The 15,182-nt window shown below is 40.5% G+C and overlaps 1 protein-coding gene across 1 annotated transcript; it reads left to right on the top strand.

Annotated features, from left to right (window-relative positions):
• Nucleotides 1-12,241: 12,241 nt before the first annotated feature.
• On the top strand, nt 12,242-12,802 carry TNFAIP8L3 (TNF alpha induced protein 8 like 3). The gene has a single exon (XM_077828890.1). The coding sequence runs from the start codon at nt 12,302-12,304 to the stop codon at nt 12,800-12,802; it is 501 nt and encodes a 166-aa protein (XP_077685016.1). The 5' UTR covers nt 12,242-12,301.
• Nucleotides 12,803-15,182: the final 2,380 nt, after the last annotated feature.

The following is a 15,182-nucleotide window of genomic DNA, read 5'->3' as shown; positions in this document are numbered from 1 at the left end:
CACTTGAAAGTCAGGGTTCACAGAGGCTATTTCCTACTATGTGATTAAATGGTGCTTTTCTATAGTGATTGTTGGTATTAGAAAGGATTGAAGGGAAAGCAGCCAATTTTTAATTTTGCTATTTCCCCGCTTATGGTAGTGCGGCTATTTTCCAAATGCCCAAATCAGTGAGTACATACGATTAATGGTGTTAGTGTCCCTGTATTTGGATGCTGCTAGGCTTTCCTCCGTACCATAAAACCACTGGTTTTAGTTTTTAAATGCGTGGAGGTTCTTACCTTACAAGATTTTGCAACTTTCACAAATAACTTCATTGCTTTTGCTTGCTCGGGCCACATTTACGTTATGTCCAAAACACCACAGCGGTATCACTTATGAAGCATTTGATGTTTAATACTTCCATTTCTGGTACAATGAAGCTGGGCTAATAGTGTATGATGACAAACCTCTCAGTTAAACCTTCCTTTGTTAGAGTTATTTCCTAGCTCAAGTCCTGCACATAAGACTCTTGCCTGCAATGTCAAATAATAGTGGTACATAATTGCCAAATTGTGTCAGTTTTTAAGTGGATACAATTAAATAGATTCTTATGAAGCTCACACTGTGGGTCACTTTCATCTTTGGTAGAACTCCATTCACACCAAGGGAGCTCTATTAGAGATGAATTTGGACCAATCACTTTAAAGTTAACTATAGGGCTGACATTTTCAAAGCCATCTAAAGGATTTGGACATCCAATTCCCATTCAAATGAAATAGCATCTAGATCTCTTGAATATTTTAATTGCTGAAATGTACACACGCCGCATGACAAGGTGGGGTGAGATATCATCTTTTATTGGACCAACTTCTGTTGGTGGAAGAGCCAAGCTTTCCAAGCAACAGCGTTCTTCTTCGGGTCTGTCAGCCTGAAAATTTTTCTCCCTCACCAACAGAAGCTGGACTCATAAAAGATATTACCTCCCCAACCTTGTCTATTTAATATCCTCGGACCAACACAGCTATGCCGCATACACACTCAGAATGGACAGATCTAGTCTCCCACTCTCTGTTCCCCGTATTTATTCAAGTATTGATTATGGGCTCATGAGGGAGAAGAGCTGTCTAAAGCAAGATGCTGTGCAAATTCTCTCGCAAGGCTTTATCAGACTACCTCATTCCTGACCCTCTTCTCCCAGCACCCTTAGTTAGTCCATGCCTGGGCCTCTCTTGAAGAGATGATGCCAGATGGTGAGCTGGTTTTGTAACATACACAAAATATAGGAAGACACAACCCAGTTCATTCCCACTTGCAGATCAAGTCTGAATTTCAACTCCTATCTTGAGACATAAATTATTCCACTAATCTATTGTGCTAGCTAACCCCATTCACTACTGGCCAGGAAGTGCTTTTTTATAGTGATTGTGGGTATTAGAAAGGACTGAAGGGAAAGCAGCCAATTTTTAATTTTGCTACTTCCCCACTTATGGTAGTGCTGCTATTTTCCAAAAGCCCAAATCAGTGGGTACATAAGATTAATGGTGTTAGTGTCCCCGTATTTGGACACTGCTAAGCTCTCCTCTGGTTAGTTACGTACCATGGTTGTGTTTTTTTAGTCCTCTTTCCCAGGTTGTTATGAAATCAAACTGTCTTTTTACACATGGGAACATATTCATAATAGCAATTTAAAAGCTTTAGAAGTTTGAGCATGGGGCCCTATAGACTTGCACATGTTTAACTGGCCTTCTTTAAAAATTACTGATAAATTCCATCTGGTCCATAGGATTTGTTGGTTTGAAGTTGTCAGACACATGGAATATTTCTGCTGTGCAGATCCTGCAGTTACACCACAGTAACATGCACACTAAGAGCAAACAGGCTGGTTGTAGTGTTGTCCTACAATCACATTTTGAATACTTTAACTGCTCCTTTTTCTACCAGATTTTGTGTCCTACTGCTCATTTCTACAACCTTAATCTTAACTAAGATAAAGGTCACGCATAACTTTACTGGAGCCTGATAATGGAAATAAATTAATAGTGTACTACCACTAACTACCTTGTCTATAACTCCTAGAAATAAAGCCATGGAAGTTATTTACACAGCCTCTCCTTTCTAAATCCATGCTAGCTATTTCTTATTGTACAGTCATAATTCTACCAAGCAGTTCAGTACAATTTCTTGCTTACACTTAATATGAGTACATTTAGTACAACAGTTTACAAATGGTTAAAACATGATGAATAGACGTTACAGACAGGGATGAGCAACAGTTATAAATAGGCTTGGAAGGATTAGATTTTTATTGGTAAATGTCAGTAAATGTCAAGTTCTTCATACACACAGAAACCAATAAAAATATTTCCACCAATAATAGACATTTACAGATAGGCAGTTAAGAAAAATTATGCTTGAGAGCTTTAGAGTTTGATTTAAAGATATTTACTTTGTATATTTGGACATGTTGATAATTTAGTTAAAGGTTTAATGTGCCCTTAATATAAAGTGTAACTTATTTCTTTTCCATTACATTCAAATTAACAAATGTACCTAACATTTATTATAATCAAATCCACTTCTAGCAGGCATAAGTTACTGCTGGAAATTTGATGGAATGCCCACTTTTTCATTAGCTGCACTATTGTTAACTCCAGTCTGTTCCTTATATATTAAAATATGTTTTATTTTAAATTGAAGCCTTTACATATTCATGAATATCTTTTTAAACAAACAATTTAGGTAGTAAATGGTTTTTAATGAGACACTATGGTCCAGCTCCTCAAGGGTATTTGCAAATAACTCCCATTAAAATCAATGGGAGTTAGGCACCAAACTACCTTTAAAAATCTGTCCTTGGTAATTACCTCTACACTCTCATGTGCCCTTTTTACCTTTAGCTTGAGGTCAACTGAGAGCTGAAGACCTGTGCTTATTACACTGTAGGCACAAACAAACAGAGACCATGGCAGTGCAAGCTTCCCCTTTGTAACTAGCACCAGGTTGGGGGACCTGGGTACAACCAGATAGTCTCATGACATTTAAAACATGGATTGGTCTTGCAGCATGTGCATGAGATCACACTACATTTTAACCATGGTCAGAACCCCTGCTTCAGCCTTGGGCTTTTACAGGTCTAGAATTGTTTGGAAACACAATGTGTGGTGTCCACCCTGGGAGACATCTTTGTTGTAAAAGGGTCTCCTAACATGGTGAGATTGACCGCCTAGATGGGCGCTAACAGCCACAACTCCCATTGTTATCAGCTAGATCAGGGGCTCTCAACCTTTTTCTTTCAGAGGCCCTGCCCCAGCAGACTATAAAAGCTCCACCTCAACTTCTTTTCCTGAATATAAAAGCCAGGGCTGGCATTAGGGGGTAGCAAGCAGCGCAACTGCCTGGGGCCCCACACCACAGGGGTCCCCACAAAACTAAGATGCTCAGGCTTTAGCTTCAGCCCCAGGTGGTAGGGCTCAGAGCCTGGAGCTTCAGCCCCACACATCAGGGCTTCAGCTTTCCGTCATGAGTCCCAGTGAGTCCGACACTGGTCCTGCTTGGCAGCCCCCCTGAAACCTGCTCTGGTCCCCCAGGTGGCCCCAGGCCCCCGGTTGAGAACCACGGAGCTGGAGGGAAGAAAGCAGTGTAGGCCCCTATGATTGTTGATTAAGTTACCTAAATTGCCTATTTCACAGTTCTCAGTGTCAGACATGCAAAAAGGCCTTGACCAGGCATATTGGATCAATTGTAAGGCAAAGCAAGAAAATTCTTTTCTATCCATCCTCACATAACAGGAGGATGCCAACGCAGTTACAGCAAACCCAGACATGAGTGATTCCTGGCCAGGTCCACGCTACAGTAAACAGGGCACCGGCTAGCACAGATTCCCTGTCGAGCACGGAATGGGATTTTTGTCTGTGCATCGTATTAGCCTTATCCCTACCCTTCATTATCATTCTTTAGCAGTTTCTCAGGGAAGAAAAAAAACCCATCCAGACCTGACAGTTGTACCAGCAACAAACTGCGCTTGAACACAATTGCTGGTAACATGGCTTTATATTTCATGTGGACTGGGTCTGAGTCTGTTTCCATTAATAGTCATGCAGAATCTGCTTTGTGAATTATGTTTCTGGGAGTGTGCACGGTTTCTGGTAATCCATGCAATGTGTATATAATGAGTAAATGCATATTTACATGCAAATAATATAGCTGAGCACTTAGTCCTAAACATTTTGTACTCTGTTCAGCCATCTGGAATCAAAATATTTTGAGAATATTACAGATGGTCTTTATTTTAGTTTCAAAATCTCTTAAAACAAATATAAAGACTCTTTATAGCCAGTCTTGTCTCTACATTTACCAAACTTTTTCAGCATTTCTAGGATGTGCTTTTGGATTTGATTCGCCATAGTAGATATGCCTGCGCTTACATGCCCTTTTCATCACCAAGTGCCAATAGGTGGTCACTCACTCCGAGAAAGAGCAGGAAGCTTTACTGGTGCTACCCTAACCTGAGGATTTTTCAGCTCTAAACTTTGGTTGCAGCTCTTAAGGAAGCCACTTCAGCTTCAGTTCCTGGGTGATGTAGCCACACTCCTCCCTTTTCAGACTATTTCCTACTTCTAAATGTGACTAGTTTTTTACTCATTATCTGTATTCTACCAAGGACCTCATTCTGGATGACAAATGTAGAGCAGACTTCCTGTCAATATCTTCTGTAGATATACAGTGCCGTTTGTGTCTACAAAGAATGATAAATGGCCAAAATGGATGTTGGTAAATGCCTTGTCCAACATCTGTTTGGCCAGCAATTGGCAACCAGTTATCCTCTCCTAGCTGTTATGATCACAAAATACATATAGCCAAACAACTGAATGTCTCATTGTTATATTTTTACATATGCCATTATTTGCCTTCCTCAATGGGTGTTGAGACAAGAAGTGAAGGAAGTTACCCATATACTGGGCAAGCTGCTCTGCTAATGTAAATGCACACAACTCTGACTTCAGTTGAGTTTTGCCCATTTACACCAGCAGAAAATTTAGCTGGCTGTATCTGTCACAGATGGAAAAATGTGGATAGGTAAATACAATTTATTAATTGGTTGGTAGATCAAAAATCTTTCAGGGCCAGTTCCACTCTATGTCCCAGAGGGGGGACATTTTGCCTTTGGATAGCTGATTTCTATAAGAAATATAAGAAATTGTAATATAATTATAATTTAAGAAATATAAGAAAGTAGCTGATTTCTACTGGCTGCGCATATGAGGATGCCAAAGAACATTTACTGTTCCAGTGAAAGTCAGTTATTTATACTTAATAAACTGGCTTCTGCTATCAGTATAAAACAAGTTCTGCCTTAAATTTTGCCCTCTTTGCTTAAACCAGGTCTTTGTATTTTTGATTAATTTATCACAGCTGCAGAAATGCAAATCTGGAAAGCGACACTTTCTGGAGGATGGCAGATTACTAGAGACCAACAGCTTACTATGGAGGTTGCTGACAAAATATTTCCGATACAAGTCATCTGAAGCTTTAGGGATCTGCAGTGCAGATCTGAAGTCAGAAGTAGTCTCATTTCAATAGATGCTGAAATGTCAAAATTCCTAATGCAATCTAATCATTACCCAGCTACAAGCGGTTTTCTGTAGGTTCAGTTATTAAGGGTCCTAAAAGGTTAACAGCATTTACAGAATTGTTTGTACTCTGTTCTGTTACTCAAGGGAGAGTAGGAGATAGAAACAATCTATGTGGCAAGCAAAGGAGTTATATTTTTGAAGAAAGCACAGCTTAAGGCAGCAAGATAGGACTTCTAGAGTAAAACTTTGTTCCCCAGACCTCATTAATGTCTGAAATCTAATCAGTGTGGCTAGCTGTCTGTGATCTTTGAAAGGCAATCATTGGCTTGGTACCTGAGCTCTGATTAATACTTGGAAGCAGGAACCCAAAACAAATAGCCCTCTCTCAAACATTTATATGTTCAAATATTTAAAAAAATCTGAAGTTGGCTCTTTATCCCCCTATAGTGGCTATTCAACACGGTTTATGAGTCTGCTACTGCCTCCTACTTGGTCCTTTAGCTCTACCCATAGCAGCTCAGGTTTTTACATCTAGTGGTCTGGGGTTTGCTCCCTGCCTATGTTACTTATAGCATCATTCCTTATATTTTAAAAAGACTAAAAAAACCCACATTAGACTTTACACACTGATCTGAACAAAAAGGCTCAGGCTTGATTTCTTCAGACAAGAAGTTCTACAGCTGGGATCCCACCACTGCAAATATTGTGGCCCTTGCACTCAATTAGACTAAATCTGGTTCGCTCTAGCAGCGCTGGCCCTATGGAGTGTACCTTATCTATATTTTAATTAGGGCTGTCGATTAATTGTAGTTAACTCATGCGATTAACTCAAAAGAATTAATCGTGATTAATCACAGTTTTAATTGCACTGTTAAACAATAGAATACCAATTAAAAAAATTAATATTTTGGATGTTTTTCTACATTTTCATATACATTGTATTCAGTGTTGTAATTGAAATCAAAGTGTATATTATTTTGACTACAAATATTTGCACTGTAAAAATGATAAAAGAAATAGTATTTTTCGATTCACCTGCACTACAGTACTTGTGTGAATCTTTATCGTGAAAGTGCAACTTACAAATGTAGGGGTTTTTTTTAAACACATAACTGCATTCAGAAACAAAACAGTGTAAAACTTCAGAGCCTACAAGTCCACTCAGGCCTACTTCTTGTTCAGCCAATCACTAAGACAAACAAGTTTGTTTACATTTACAGGAGATAATGCTGCCCTCTTCTTATCTACATTGTCACAAGAAAGAGAGAACAGGCATTTGTATGGCACTTTTGTAGCTGGCATTGCAAGGTATTTATGTGCCAGATATGATAAACATTCGTATGCTCCTTCATGCTTCGGCCACCATTCCAGAGTACATGCTGCCATGCTGACGACACTCATTAAAAACAAATGTGTTAAATTCATGACTGAACTCCTTGGGGGAGAGTTGTATGTCCCTTGCTCTGTTTTACCTGCATTCAGCCATATATTTCATGTTGGATGATGACCCAACACATGTTCATTTTAAGAACACTTTCACTGTAGACTTCACAAAACGCAAAGAAGGAACCAGTATGAGGTTTCTAACCAACCCAAGGTTTAAGAATCTAAATTGCCTTCCAAAATCTGAGAGGGACGAGCTGTGGAATACGCTTTCAGAAGTCTTAAAAGAGCAACACTCCAATGCAGAAACTACAGAACTCGAACCACCAGAAAAGAAAATCAACCATCTGCACATGGGATCTGACTCAAATGATGACTATGAACATGCATTGGATTATTATTGAGCAGAATCCATCATCAGCATGGACTCATGTCCTCTGGAATGGTGGATGAAGCATGAAGGGACATATGAACCTTTAGCGCATCTAGCATGTAAATATCTTGCGACGCCGGCTACAACAGTGCAATGCGAACGCCTGTTGTCACTTTCAGTTGACACTGTAAACAAGAAGTGGGCAGCATTATCTCCTGCTAATGTAAACAAAACACATTTGTCTTAGCGATTGGCTGAATAAGAAGTAGGACTGAGTGGACTTCCAGGCTCAAAAATTTTATATTTATTTTTAATGCAGTATTTTTGTGCATAATTCTACATTTGTAAGTTCAACTTTCATAATAAAGAAATTGCACTACAGTACTTGTAACAGGTGAATTGAAAAATGTGATATCTTTTGTTTTTTACAGTGCAAATTCTTGTAATCAAAAGTATAAAGTGAGCATTGTACACTTATTGTGTTGTAACTGAAATAAATATATTTGAAAATGTAGAAAACATCAAAAATATTTAAATAAATTGTATTCTATTATTGTTTAACAATGGGATTAATTTTTTAAATTGAGATTACTTTTTTTAATCGCTTGACAGCCCTAATTTTTATATGGCAACTATGTCCCTAGCATCCAGGCACATGGCTTTGGAAGGTCATGGAGGACAAGGCCATTTCTGAAGTAACCAAGTCACATTCTGTTCACAGCTTCATAGACTAGGAGCAGGCCTTTGAAAGTTGTTGGGAGGTAAACACAGAGCCAATGGAGTTCACAGAGCAGACAGGTGCTGTGTCCTTCTTAGCCAGCACTGTCAAGCCTGCAGGAAATGTCACAGCCTTGTGATAGCTGTGGATGGCCCTAGACAGAATGTGTTACAATTGGCTCTTGCCCAAAGGAGACAAAAGCAAGGATTAAAGTAGCCCAACAAAGCGGAGGCCCATCTGCGAGGAAACTGTGACCCCCTGTGAAAAGAGCTCACATTCAATAAAATGTACATTGTTCAGACAAAACAGAATCTCCCTGGAATTGCTGCAAGCCGGTACTGTACTTTCATGACCCAATACTGTACTCCGAGATTAAATCTTATCAAATTGCCATAGTGGTGACATAAAATGCTATGTTTAAAGCCTACTAGCTTGTGTCTTATTTTATAAACTCCCAAAGTTATCAAGTCAGTATAAGAAAAAAACTGCCCTGATAAGAGAGCGACTTCAAAGAAAAATATTTTCTTTTAAGAAAAATTATTAAAATACAATATTTACACTGAAATATAAAAATCTGAATGTTATTACTTCCGTTTTGTCATTAGTATGCAATATCAAACTAATTTTTCAGCCAGCCTTCATCTAGCCTCTAATATTGAACGCTTGTTTTAATGTGTGCAACTGATTACAATTACAGATGGTATGTGCAGCTTGTGTATATATACACACTCATCATGAAGCAGACTCCCTAAAACCATAATTTACACACACACAGAGGCTTGTGTGCACAAAACAGGGTGCACCAACATTGCAAAACTGATTCTTTGCAAACGAGGGCCCACCCAGTCCAACTCCCATTACCTTTAAGAGGAATTGGATCGAGTCTCAATGAAGGCCAGATCTAAGATAATGGGCTTGTATGTTTAGATACAGAGGAGAAAGGCTATCAGAATACTTCATCATGGATGAAGTAATCTGAATAGCTGAAATGTACGTTTTACCAGTGCTAACCATTGTTTCCTATTATTCCTTTCTAAAATGTTTCCCTGATTGGTAAAAAGAGACTGTTTAAGACTAGGAATTTTAGCAATAGCTGTGTGGAATAATCCTTTTTAAAATACCACCCTTAATTCAGTAGTTATCAGATTAAGAGCTGTTTGCACTAATTCATGTCACAATTAATTCAAAATGTCACTCAATTTGCATTTTGAAACACACACCCTGCACACACACACACCAAGCCCTGGTTAATTACACAGCTGTAGTAGGCAACCAGCAAAGAAATATAATGCTTGAACATCAACATCTTCTATTTTTTAAACTAGTAAAAAAGAGCAAAAGTAACTGAACGGCCAATTTTGGAATAGTCAGAAAAGTATTTCATATGTTTTGGTATCAGATATATGGGGTAGTGAAACAGTTCTTCTGGAAAATAACTTGTTCTAATTCACTGTAATCTCAGAAGCATGTTCTCAATCTATTTTAGTAAGAATCCAAAATAATGAAACTCAAAATATCTGAGACATGAAAGTGCCAATCTTCAGCGGCATTCAGCAGCTTTACATCACTCAATCCATGTGAGCACCCAAAAACTGGGATAGCCAGTCTCAGGAGGATCATTCCAATGCAAAAGGGATCCTCCAGCACTGTAGTGCTGATGTAGCAGCCAGCTGTGCCAATTCAGATATTTCTTAGAGGTGGGGAGGAGCAAATTCCAATTCCCGCTTGTCTCCTCCTACAGGAACCCCAGGTCTCTTTCAGCTAGGGAGTCTCCCCCCCTCTCTGACCCACACAGCACATGAGGGGGTGCTGCCAGGAATCGAGTTCTGAAAGAACTCCCCTGCACTCCCTGTGCACCAGATCGCAACACTGTTTGACCCAGCTGACCTTCTATATGGACAGGCGGGTGGCCAGGTGAAATTTGAGCAGCGTTGCAAGGCCGTGCACCAGGTCACAATCCCACTCACTGAAATGTGGCTGAGCTGTCTTTCCAGCCATACGGAGGGGTGGCCAGGTCACGTGCCAGTGATGTTGTGACCACACTGCCAGAGCAATGCTCCATACCGTTCCAGCAGCAGCCACCATACTGATTTAGTCCGGGGCCACTGCTCAAAAGTGGTCAGGCCATAGTCCCCCAGCTCCACAGAACTATGGGACTTTGAGCAAGTGCAACCCCCGCCGGCCAGCCCTCCTTTATTGGCACCACTTGTAGAAGCTCCTTTACCAGCTTCTATGGCTCGGGTTACCCCGGGAACTACTGACAGATAATGTAATGTAGAGCGGCCTTCAGCCGCATTATTGGAGAAATTCTATGGTTATTTCTCTCCTTTGGGCCTTTCTCCAGTACTGGAATAGGTCTTCAGAGGTCAGCCTAGTCTCCCTAAAGGGCAGCAGCCTCTGAGACTCTATCCAGTTACAGCTGCTAGATACTGTTATTGACTCAAGGCAGATAGTGCTCCAATAAAGTTCCCTACCAACCATATATGTTGGAAACACTACAGCTTGTGCATTGGGGTTTATAGGGCGCTACCTGCCCTTACATTTGCTAGAGCAGGAAAGTGAATGAGCCCAAGGTGGGGCAGACGTCTGGGTATTCACTTTGTAGGTATTGCTGCAAACGTACATAGATTCAAGACTAGTCTCAGCAAATGAGAGTTGTTTCTCTGTAGATTCTCCAGGGCGAGGACTAGGCCTTCTTTTGAGTTTGTTCAGCATTTAGCACATGCTAGCTAGGTGCTACCAAAAACACAGTACTTAGTCCCAACCTCTCAAAACAGCACTTTCCAATGTACCGCACACCATGGTGAATGTTGCAATAATACCTTGACTGCTGAGCTACTGACTTGTGAGAGAGATGAAAAAGAAGCCTCGTTTCACCACTGTTTCCCTTTTAAAAAAATGTATTACCATGTTCTGCTTGATATCTCATCTTCGTTAGGGGGAGCTAATTTATCCTTTCCACTCCACAAAGTGACCAAGAGTCACATTAGAGCTTTGTTTCTGCACCAGTGACAGTAGCATTCCGCTTGTGAAAAGTTTGTCTGTTAATTTAGAGTCAAATCCTGTCCTTAGGGACATCCAAAGTTCAGATAAGTGAGGATCCAGCCTGTGTGGAAGGAATCCCTCTTCCGTGGCCATGGAGCTGTTCCACAGGTACTATTCTACTGGAGTCTCAGAATCCTATGGACTCCAGGGGTGCTGCTAGAGAGAGAAACTTTAGCTGTCCAGTTTTCTGTGTTATCTCCCCTATTCCTGCTTCAGGCTAACAGTTCACTGTAGCTTCACTCCCCACACTTTTGGTCTATCTTATTCATTTAGATTTTACACTCTTGGGGATGGGGACAGTTTCTATGTGTTGGCACAGTGCCTAGCAGAATGGGACCCCAATCTCCTTGAGGCCTCTACAAGCTACTGTAAAATCCAAGATACCCAGGTTTGATGATGATGGTTATGTAAAAAACTGCTCAGATATTTTTGTTCTGCAGGAGAAATTCCTACAAATACAAATTACTCTGTAAAAGTCAGTTTCTCATATTAGGCACATTGGCAATGAAAGCCAAAAAGGCACCATTATTATAGATTAAAGACATAAATTTATGTTTATGGATATGTGCAGTCAGCTCTTCTAAAGATGCTGCCTAATCATTTCAAGCATGGAGCAATAGTGACACCCAGTGACCAGATGTATAATTCTTTATGGACCTTGTATTTCTCAACCACATTTAATCTTAGAGTGTCTTTGACAGGTAATTTACATTTCTGTGCACATTGTCTCAACAAAAGCTTTCAGGTGAGCAAGCTTTAATTTTAAAGCTTTGTCTATTTTAAAACCAAGAATATGCATGGAGTTTTAGTGTTTGCAAAGGACAAAGTAATAAAGTCAATGTATATCTTGAATATTCAATTCCTACCATCTACAACTGCCCCCTTCCCTCCCCGCCCCCGATTTTAGGAATCAAAAACTGGGATATTGACACTTGAGCTGCTGAGGCTTTGAGGACTGATGGAAAAACAATATTGAAGACATGACCTATGCTTGCATTTCTAATGCACCTATCCCTGAAGTATTCACTGAATGTGTCAACCATAGGCATCTTATAAGTGTGGCTAACAAACAACAGGCTGTATTACATGCTGTTAATTTGCCACTATATGCAAAGTATTTCCGAAGTGCAATTAACTTTTGCTTTTTTTTTTTTCTCCTCTGCAATAGGTCTCGATTGTTTCAGTTCAAAGAACCTTGCACTGCAAGCACAGAAAAAGCTCCTGAGTAAAATGGCTACCAAAACTATGGCTAACATGCTCATCGACGACACAAGCAGCGAAATATTTGATGAGTTATATAAAGTCACTAGAGAACATACTAGGAACAAGAAGGAAGCTCACAAAATTATGAAGGACTTGATTAAAGTGGCAATAAAAATTGGGATCCTCTACCGAAACAATCAATTCAACCAAGAAGAGCTGGAAATCGTAGACAAATTCAGAAAGAAGCTGAATCAGACAGCCATGACAATTGTCAGTTTTTACGAGGTAGAATACACCTTTGATAGAAATGTTCTCTCAGAACTTCTGAATGAATGTAAAGACCTGGTGCATGAACTGGTAGAGCGACATCTGACACCCAGGTCCCACGGGCGTATCAACCATGTCTTCAATCACTTTGCGGATGTGGAATTCCTCACTGCCCTGTATAGCCTTGATGGGGATTGCCGACCATACCTCAAAAAGATCTGTGATGGAATCAACAAACTACTTGATGAGAAAGTCCTTTGAAACTTTGCCTTTTACAAAACAAAAAAACTCATTCCTAGAGCTGCAGCAAACTGGCCATACTTGGTGAGTTGTGGCAAAGCTTGTGAGCTTCCTTCCTACCATCCTCTTATTACATGGACTTCATCAGAAACCAGCATGTGCTCACTTGGCTTATTATGAACAAAAAACAAAACAAAACAAAACCAGAAAGCTACAAATTGTAATTCGCAGTTCACAGGGATTTCAGCCTTTTCAAAGGAGGGGAGTCAATGGGGCTGCTGATGCTGATTATTCAGAACAAGATCACAGCACATCCTAACCTCAGTATCTGTGTTGGGGTCTTATTGTGTGAAAATGAACCTAAACGCAAGACATGTGGCAGCGTCAAAGATAGAAGGGAAAATGCAGAAAGGGTGTTGCATGGAATTGACCCCCAAACTGTTCTTGTATATGTTTTTATTATTCCTAAAAAAGATCTCCAAGGCTTAGATGGAAAATGCGGTTCTTATGGGCACAAGTTCTCTCCTTTCAATAGTGTCAGGAACCGATATGAGAGCACACCTCCAATTTTGCAGGTGGTTAAGACCATACTGGAGAGCAGAACTTTATAAAAGGGGGAGAAGTGAGACGAGTAGAGAAGCTTCTTTAAGAAGCATGTTCCCACTGGAGATTTTTGCTTTGCATCTGAGACTGTAAGAGAGAAACTTTTATTTTGATTCTGAAAAATAGCTTAGTGACTCTAAAGTCAAACATAATGAAGAAACTAAATAATGAAGTACAACATTGGCTTCAATAATAACATGGGTCCCACACCGTGACATCAAATAGGCTTAGATTAGAGGGCCATGCTACTTCCTCTGCAATTACTGTTTTCACTTCCAGAGCATAGATTTCCTGCTGAAGAACACCATGATATAAAGAGCTGAACACCTGACAGGAATAGTGATATTATTGGATCAATGAAGCCATCATCTGTCCCTTCCTTCTTCACTGAAACACCATTTCCACCTGCAAATAGCAAAAGCTCTCAAAAGACAATATTCAATGTATGGAACAACTTTTCAGCCTTGGCTTAGTGTATGTCCATTCTTAATTAATTGTGTTTATAGTCAAATAGTGAAGTGTGGCAAACAGGGGGGCCCAAGCTGGTATTTTCACAGTGCCATCTAAGTAGAGAACATACACAGCTCTATAACTAGGGCTTGTTAACATGGGAAAGTTATGAGCAACACCAAGAACCTATTGCATCTTATGCTGATACACATTAAAAAAAGCCACCCGAACAAACACACCAACACCTATTACAGAACAAGGATGAACTAAAGAACTTGCAGAAAAGTTACAGTGGTTGCAACAGCACAACTGTCCTGGCGAAAATCCAGATTTTATAATCCCTAGTCCAGAGCATCACAAAAGAAAACAGCACAGTCTAGTGCTTAAAACTACCAACTCAAGCTCTGCCACTGATGTCAAAGATTACAGACATGTCACTTAACTTCTCTGTGTCGCAACCCGTAAAATTTCCCCTTTATAAATTGCTCTGAAATTATTGGATAAAAACCCCCACACTATACAAGAGTTTAGCATTGCTATTAGGAAACTAAGGGCTTGGATACACTTGCAAGTTAGAGCGCATTAAAGCAGCCCCTGGCGCCCTAACTCACGACCCATCCACACTGGCAAGGCATGTAGAGCACCTGGACTCTGCAGCTGGAGCACTCCTGGTAATCCACCTCCACGAGAAGCATAACACTTGCTGCGCCTCGGCTGAAATGCCCCAGCATCAGTGTGAACGAGGTGTTGCATTACTGCACTCTGATCGGCCTCTGGAAACGTCCCATAATCTCCTTAGGTCAAGTGGCCACTCCTGTCATTGTTTTGGAACCGGCTGCAGGAATGCGGATATGCCCTTTCAAAGCTCTGTTTCTGACAGCCGGCTGCTTATCTGCTCCGGGACAAAGCAACCATTAGTGTGGAATGTTGCTTGCTGGGGGAGGGGCGGGGGGGGCGGCAGGGGGAGAGGGGTCTGCTGCTGTCTGAACTTACAAGACAGCATGCTGACACGCTCTCAGCCCCCAAAAACGCACTCTCTTTGTGGCTACACCAGTGTGCTTGAATCTGACAGTGTGGACACATTGCAGCGCTTTCCCTACTGCACTCTCCGAGGGCTGGTTTAACTCACAGCGCCCTACATCTGCAAGTGTAGCCAGGCCCTAAGACTGAGGAAATCCTGGTACCAAACGAAATGTTGGCAGAGAATTATATTGCTCGTTATTGAACTGAGGTGACTTTTCTCTTTTAGAGGCAGAGGGAAAATGCATTACCAATTCATCTGAAAGCCAACTTTGTTGTGCTAAAATCTCCAAAAGTGAAATTATTAATTAATTTCAACCTTTACATT

Source organism: Eretmochelys imbricata, chromosome 10 (assembly GCF_965152235.1).
Source record: "Eretmochelys imbricata isolate rEreImb1 chromosome 10, rEreImb1.hap1, whole genome shotgun sequence".
In the NCBI taxonomy this organism is placed as follows: domain Eukaryota; kingdom Metazoa; phylum Chordata; order Testudines; family Cheloniidae; genus Eretmochelys; species Eretmochelys imbricata.
Note: the sequence above shows the minus strand (reverse complement) of the source record. Positions and strands in the feature narration are given on the sequence as shown.

Excerpts from the sequence above, each read along its gene's own strand:
- TNFAIP8L3 (XM_077828890.1), top strand. The coding sequence starts at position 12,302 with ATGGCTACCAAAACTATGGCTAACATGCTCATCGACGACACAAGCAGC.